The following is a 7,619-nucleotide window of genomic DNA, read 5'->3' on the forward strand; positions in this document are numbered from 1 at the left end:
AACAAAGAATATATGATATTGATATCTTCTTTCCATACAATTGTCTCAGTAACTCTAACTCTAAGGAAGTTTATAAAAAAATTTCATCATAAAAAATATCTAAAATATATACTCACATGTATAAGAATTGAAAAGTATGACATCACAAAGTTCAAGAAAATTCTTAAATTTAAAATAAAATTTTTAAATTTAATTAAAATTTTAATAAAATTTAAAACAATATAATTTTATAAATATTAATTTTACTGTTTGTTTTTTATACAAATTATTTAGGTGGCAATCTAATTACTTTGATTTACTTTTAATGCATAAATTAATTTTTAAAACAAATAACACCTTAAGTTTTTAAAAAGATCGTACTAATAATATTTCAATAAATAATTTGGTTAAACATAACGATTTAAATTTAATATATTATTTTATATTTCTATATATAATTTTTAAATCTCTTATATATATATTTATATATTATATAAATATATTTTTTATTTTTATAATTAAATAATTATTAAATCTCATATATATATATATTATTTTATCTATATATCGATATATATAAAATAAAATTTAAAAATAATTTATATAATATATTTATATAATTTATATATATTATCTTTAATTATTAATTTTTATATTTATATATATATATAATATTTATAATATATATTTTTAAAAATAATTTGAAGGTTAAAATTAAGTGAGTAATTGAAAGGTTATTTAAATAATTTGTCTTTATATATATATATTTTATATTTATATAATATATAATATTTATTTTAATTTTTACTAGAAGATATTTAATAATTATATATATAAATATAAAAATTATTGATAAGAAATAATATATATAAGAAATTTAATAATTATATATATATTATATATATAATATTTTGTTAGAACGGTTAAAGATAACCAGAAAAATTGACTTAAGACCATTGATAACCTTTTATAAAAGTTTGAAAGGTGATTTGTTTTAAAATATAATTTAAGGGTTAAAAAGTGTGATCGAAATAATTAGAGGGTCACCTAGTAATTTTCGAATAGTATATATATATTATATAATTTATAATATATAGAAATTAATTTAATTATCAATTAATACACAAATAACTCAATAAAATTATTTGTTAATAAAAATATTTTAATTGATAAATTATTTATTAATTTTATTTGTATCTTCAATGATTTTGATAATTTTAACGTTATAATAAATCTACCTAAATAACATCGCCTGTATACTTAAAATTATTGCCAATTAATTCTTTTTGATTTATTTAAATTATTATTTAAATAATTTTATTTTTCTTACTATGGCCTTGTAGTAATAGATTTTTATAATGTTTTATTTAATTTTTTATATATAATATATGTATATTAATATATTTTTCAAAAAAAAAATCATATTTATCAAATTACAAAATCTTATATTTGTTAAAAATATATGCTAATATTGGTGTAAAACCTTAAATTAAAAATTATTACAATATTGCGTTATAAGGTTAAAATATATGTTAATTGACGCCAAAAACTAACATCACGAAAATTGTCAACAAAATTTCACGAAAAAATGTTTTGGAATATTTGTGAAAAATTATTTATCATTTTAAAAATAAAAGATAAATAAACTAAATCAATGGTTATATATATATATATATATATATATATATTAATTATGTCTCTCAAATAATTTTTATTTTATTTTATATTTAGAAGGGAGGATTTTAAGTAATATGTTTTTATAAGTAATTAAATATATTTTGAGATTTTATACCAAATATTATTTTATTTTACCAAAAATCTCATAAATATATCTTTTTATTATTTACTTCCCAAACCCTATCAGCTGAATCATCTTCTTCCCTAGTCTGATCCAACCTAACCCTAATATGGCAAAGCTTTTTTTCACAGTTCCTTTACTTCTTCCTATAGGTCAGTGTTTTTGAATGGAAGCATTCCGCCATGGCGATTTCATCCATATCTAATACTTGTTTAGGAATTCCAAACCTTTTTCCCAAAAACCCAATCTCAATATGGAGGAAAGACAACACATTCAAATTCAACATTCACGATTCCAATCTTCGTCTTCTTCGCAGGCCATTTCCTATCCATTTACACCTCTCCACTACAAGACGATTACAACCTTCCGCCAAATTCATCCGACCTTCGTCTCGACGAAACTCCTTAAGGAAGAAGCTTAACGAGCAACTACTACAACAACAGGGAGGTCAGTGCCCTAAAGTTCTAGACCCAATTCTAAATTATGATGATAAAGAGAGCTCTAATGTCATTCAGGATGTTGACGGTGCGGACTCGAGTAAGTTAAATTCTAATAACATTACACTGCCTGCTAACAAAGAAGCAAATTCTGGACATTTGGGTGATTCAGTCTTGTGGAATAAATTGGAAACTTGGGTTGATCAGTGTAAGACAGAGTCTGAATTTTGGGGAGTTGGATTTGGTCCTATATTCACTATCTATCGTGATTTAGATGGAAAAACCAAGAGTGTGATTGTTAATGAGGAGGAAATACTGAAAAGATGTGGTTTTAGTCCCCACAAATATGACAGAAGTGAGTTCATGGTCTCACCAGAGGCGAAATATAAAATTGACCATGCTAATTATCTTGCTAAGGAGATCGAGAGTGGGAATCACGCCTTTCCCGAAAGTAGTTCTGTGGCAAGGTTTGTGGTGCAAGGGCAGCAATCCAGGTTCCTGAATACAATCCAGAGTCTTACTCATAAGTCTGTTTTGTCTTCAAAGCAATCTAAGGTTGGGATCATTCTATTATTGGGTTGTTTCTTTATGGTTTGTGGGTTGAAGGCTTTGTTTGCAAATAGAGAAGCTAAAGTAGAATATTCAAGGTTGGAAAAGGACATGTTAAGGAGAAAAGTAAAGGCAAGGAAAGAGAACGAGAAACTAGAAAAGGGTAATGTGGAAGTTATTCAGGATTTTAAGGAGGTGCAAATATCATCTAAGGAAAGACCAAAAATTAATAAGCAAGAAGTTATGGAATATATATCAAAGACTAACTTATCATCCCTTGATTCTAGTTCTAAACCTTCCGACTTTGATTGCAGAATCCAAGAAATCCGTGAAATGGCAAGGCAAGTAAGAAAGGATGAGAGAAAAGACTCCACACCAAGTGCTAGTGATGCTGAAGCAATTGATTCAAAAGAAGAGCATGTGAACCTTCCAAATGGGTGCTCTAATGAATCAAAGTTTGTAGTTGACAAAATTACAAATATCACAACAGAGAATCAGAAAAGCCAAACAAGTGCATCATCAGCTTGTGAAGATTTATTGAAGGACTTTTATGAACAGAAAGGTACTTCATCAAGCACTATAGGTTTAGCTGATGGTGAAAGCTATGTTGGAGAAATAAAGGAAAAGAAGAATTCAGAAACAGTCAGCAGTATTGAAGTCCCTACAGTGAAGCCAAAGAAGAGATTTGGAACAAGAAAGATCATTTCTTCGGTTGACAAAGCTAGGGAATATCTATCTCAGGAACATGTAGAACGGAAGCTTAAAGAAGAATTTAATCAGAGTGATGGTGTTCTTGTTAATTCAAATATCGAACATGAAGCTACTCATAATTCTAATAACCTAAATAATGGAGTATCTATACCCGTAAAGCCTGGTGGATTAATCAATTCAGAAACTGATCATAATGTGCGAAAAGAGTTGAGGGTCACCAAGAAAGCAGACGCCAATTTTGAAGATGTAAGAAAAGAATATACATCGACAGATACTGAACTGCTATGGTCTGTAAAAAATGAAGGAAATCATAGCCAATTAGAAGAAAGACCATCTCTTTCATGTTTATCAAAAAGTGAGAAGGGTGGGACTTCAATCCAAGAGCCAGATAAAGACAGCCCTTCCTTTCAATCATCCAAATGCAGTGTTGAAAATGATTCTGCATTCAAGCCAACAGTGGGCACTAATCGCCCAGATATTGAAGAAGGATCCAGAGATATAGATGATCAAACGTCTACCTCTGCACCAGGTATTGGAAACAAAAGTAGAAACACAAAGGATGCATCCCCAATGGACAAGGGAAGTTGGATAGCTGAAAATTTCCATGAAATGGAGCAAGTAGTGCAAATGATTGCAACTGGATTTAGCGAAAACTACAAGGTTGCTAGGGAAAAGGTGAAACAAGAGCTTCATGTTTGCCCAGACCTTATAAGATCTAATGTTGATGAATATGGTGGGGAACTTGAGTGGATGCAAGATGATAGACTGCGAGAAATTGTCTTTCAAGTCAGAGACAATGAATTATGTGGTCGTGACCCTTTCTATCTTATGGATGATGAGGATAAACTTGAGTTTTTCAAGGGACTTGAAAGGAAAGTTGAGAAAGAAAATGTGAATCTTGGAAATTTGCATGAATGGATCCATTCAAACATTGAAAACCTCGATTATGGAGCTGGTAATGAAAATGAAATATAACATTCGAGTTGTCTTTTTTTGTTGTGGATTTGTATTAAGTCTTTTAAATAGAATTTTTGATTAAATTAATTTTCCCTTTTGGTTCTTGCAGATGGTATTAGTATTTATGACACACCAGAGAAGATTATTCCCCGTTGGATAGGGCCTCCAGTGGACAAAATTCCTGATTTCCTTAATAATGTAGCAAATCGCGATGATATGGCCAAAAAAAGCTTCAATAATCCTCCTGCTGCAAGAAAGAATGGACAAGAATCTCGAAATAAGCCTCAGGAGTCTACATTGAGTAAACATGTTTCTCCTACAGTTGCCAAGGGTCAACGTATAGAGGCTGTAAATGCTGCTTCAAAAGAACCGAATACTGTTATTGAAGCTAGTGACGGTTCTTCTAGAGCTGGAAAGAAATCAGGAAAGGAGTATTGGCAACACACAAAGAAAGTGTCCCGTTCGTTTCTAGAGTCTTATAATGCAGAGACAGATCCCGAGGTTAAAGCTGACATGAGGAATATAGGGAAGGGTCTGGACCGGTGGATTACTGAGGAGGAAGTGCAAGAGGCAGCTAATTTCATGGATAAGATACCCGAGAAAGGACGAGAATATATTGAAAAGAAACTTAACAAAGTAAAGAGAGAAATGGAGTTGTTTGGACCCCAAGCTGTGGTGAGCAAGTACAAAGAATATTCTGAAGAGAAGGAAATAGATTATTTGTGGTGGCTAGATCTTCCCTACATCCTGGTAAATATCATACTCTCAGGTTCAATTATTCTATGTTCAATCCCAAAAGAAAGTAAATATTGCCCATTTAAGCTAATCTGTTGTAAAAACACATGCTTTATGTCAGTTTTGTTTTATTGTGTGTTTGACTCAACTCTCAATTGATCTCAATTCAGCCTTTTTCCCAATTAACTAATGATGTTACATGACCATTGCTTCTCCTTGAGCTATATGAAAGTGTGGAGGAAGAAACCCTTGACCCTCTCTCTCCCCACCCACATTTCAAGAAATGTCCTTTTGTTGTGCTCTTTCCAGACTGTCCACCACATAATGAGGGGACTATCTTGTGCATTTGTGTAGAGAGAAGCTAATGAAAGATTTCATGTTCCTAATATGCTTGGCCATTTCTTTATTAAAATAGTACACCATCATGTCCTTCTTTAACTACCCTTAAATATAGTAAAATGTGTCTACCTTTATCTCCTATTCACCACTTACATGCTAGCTACCACATGTTTTATTGAAGCGGTTTGATGTTTCCTTTCTAAGTGATTAAACCATTTCAACCTAATTCAATTCCATTGTCAATGATTGTACTTACAATTAGTATTAGTGTACTTGCTCAATAGTAACTCTTTTGTAGGCATTCCAAGTATCAATATAGGATTCTCATTGTTACACTTTTAAATCATATGTTTTTTTTCCTAGTACCTCAATACATTGTTGACGTGTTAAACTGACGTTTCCAAATTGTTGTAGGCATTCCGACATGATCCTTCAGTCTCACAGTTTTTTTTTGTAATGTGAAAACCATCTTAGTCCAGCTTTCTTTGATTGATGTTTTGTGAATGTATTTGTTTTTACTTATTTATCAACTTTCTATGCACCAGTGCCTAGAATTGTACACTATTGAGGATGGGGAGGAGAAGGTTGGATTTTATTCATTAGAGATGGCAGAAGATCTTGAATTGGATCCAAAGCCGTTTCATGTGATTGCGTTTGAGGACCCTGGTGATTGCAAGAATCTTTGTTATATTGTACAGGCTCAAATGGAAATGCTTGGAAATGGGAGTGCTTTTGTTGTTGCGCGTCCACCTAAGGTCAGAATTATCTTATTTCTGTCTGAATGTGTTATGTTTCTAATATGTTCTAACCTCTTAAACACAACTCTGGGCCAGCTTCAAATATTTAGCATGTTTGGAAGACCTAAATGTGGTCTAAAAGTCATTTGCATAATCGAACTATATTTCCTATCAAATGTAGTATTAGTAGTAGTAGTACAATTAGCCTCCAAACCTCTGTATCAATCTAATATTTCATTTCCCCTCTTTTCCTTCAATTTTACTTTGAGTATAAGCTTTTCACTTTCAATTTGGTCTGGCTGCCGAGACAGACTAACCCACTTTTTGGCTTTCTTTCTGAAGCCTCTACACTCTCTTTGTTTGGTTGCTTGGCTCGTTGAGGAAGGTGACAAGTTAACATGTATGGAGGAAAAGATGAAAGAGGGTACCTGTTCTACACTAAATAGATTGGCACCATTTCTCGTGAACTTCTTGAATACAATGGATGGCTCAAACTTGTTACTTCCTTGGAAGCATTGGATGTTTAGAACTTGAGCTCCAAAAACATCCCTCTTTTGCTTTTGATATTCAAATTAAATAATACTTACATGCAAGTGTATTCTTCAGCGGCACCATACTTTGTATTCAACCATTTCCAATGGGCTCAATATAATTTGGTTTGGCTTCTGTTTACTCTCTGTCTCTTTCTTATGCAGGATACTTTTCGGGATGCAAAAGAAAAGGGTTTTAGTATAACCGTCATCAAGAAAGGGGAGATGCAGCTAAATGTAGATCTGACTCTGGAAGAGGTAGAAGAACAAATCATTGAGATTGGGAGCAAGATATATCATGATAGCATCACAAAGGAAAGGTCTGTAGATATAAATGGGCTCATGAAAGGCGTATTTGGAGTCAGTAAATCTGCTAAAAGGTAAACTTCTTCAATAAATAGTGTGTTTTCATAACTGAAAAAAAACTAACTTAAAGGTGGTTACTGCTGGTTAATATCACACTATGATTCTAAAGCATGCTGTTTTATTTAATCTTGATTCCTTTTCACTTTTCCAGACGGAGAAGGGCAAAGGGGGCACTTGGGAAACCTAGAAGACGCTGAATCTTCCTGCTATGCTACAATTGTTTATTCAACTTCAGGTATTATTGCCTTTTAATGTCTTGGCCTTCAAAATACATGGAAATGGTCAACTAATTCAAGTTAATATTGGAGCAGGTGACAATGGTGGAGACTACTAGGGGAACTAGATGATGGTGTGCATATTTCATTTTCCAGTTAAGTTATTTTTTCTGTATCCCATTTTTCCAAGGTAGAAAGGGAATCATGTAAAACGAAAATTTAGGAACATGGCATCACCTAGATTAATGTATCTTGCTTTAGTTTTA

At 31.7% G+C, this 7,619-nt stretch overlaps 1 protein-coding gene across 1 annotated transcript; it reads left to right on the top strand.

Moving 5' to 3' along the window:
* Nucleotides 1–1,832: 1,832 nt before the first annotated feature.
* On the top strand, nucleotides 1,833–7,195 carry LOC124933574. The gene is made up of 4 exons (XM_047473995.1): nucleotides 1,833–4,429; nucleotides 4,541–5,181; nucleotides 6,051–6,260; nucleotides 6,938–7,195. The coding sequence occupies exons 1-4, from the start codon at nucleotides 1,960–1,962 to the stop codon at nucleotides 7,154–7,156; spliced, it is 3,540 nt and encodes a 1,179-aa protein (XP_047329951.1). The 5' UTR covers nucleotides 1,833–1,959; the 3' UTR covers nucleotides 7,157–7,195.
* Nucleotides 7,196–7,619: the final 424 nt, after the last annotated feature.

This window comes from Impatiens glandulifera, chromosome 4 (assembly GCF_907164915.1).
Source record: "Impatiens glandulifera chromosome 4, dImpGla2.1, whole genome shotgun sequence".
Classification (NCBI taxonomy): Eukaryota; Viridiplantae; Streptophyta; class Magnoliopsida; order Ericales; family Balsaminaceae; genus Impatiens; species Impatiens glandulifera.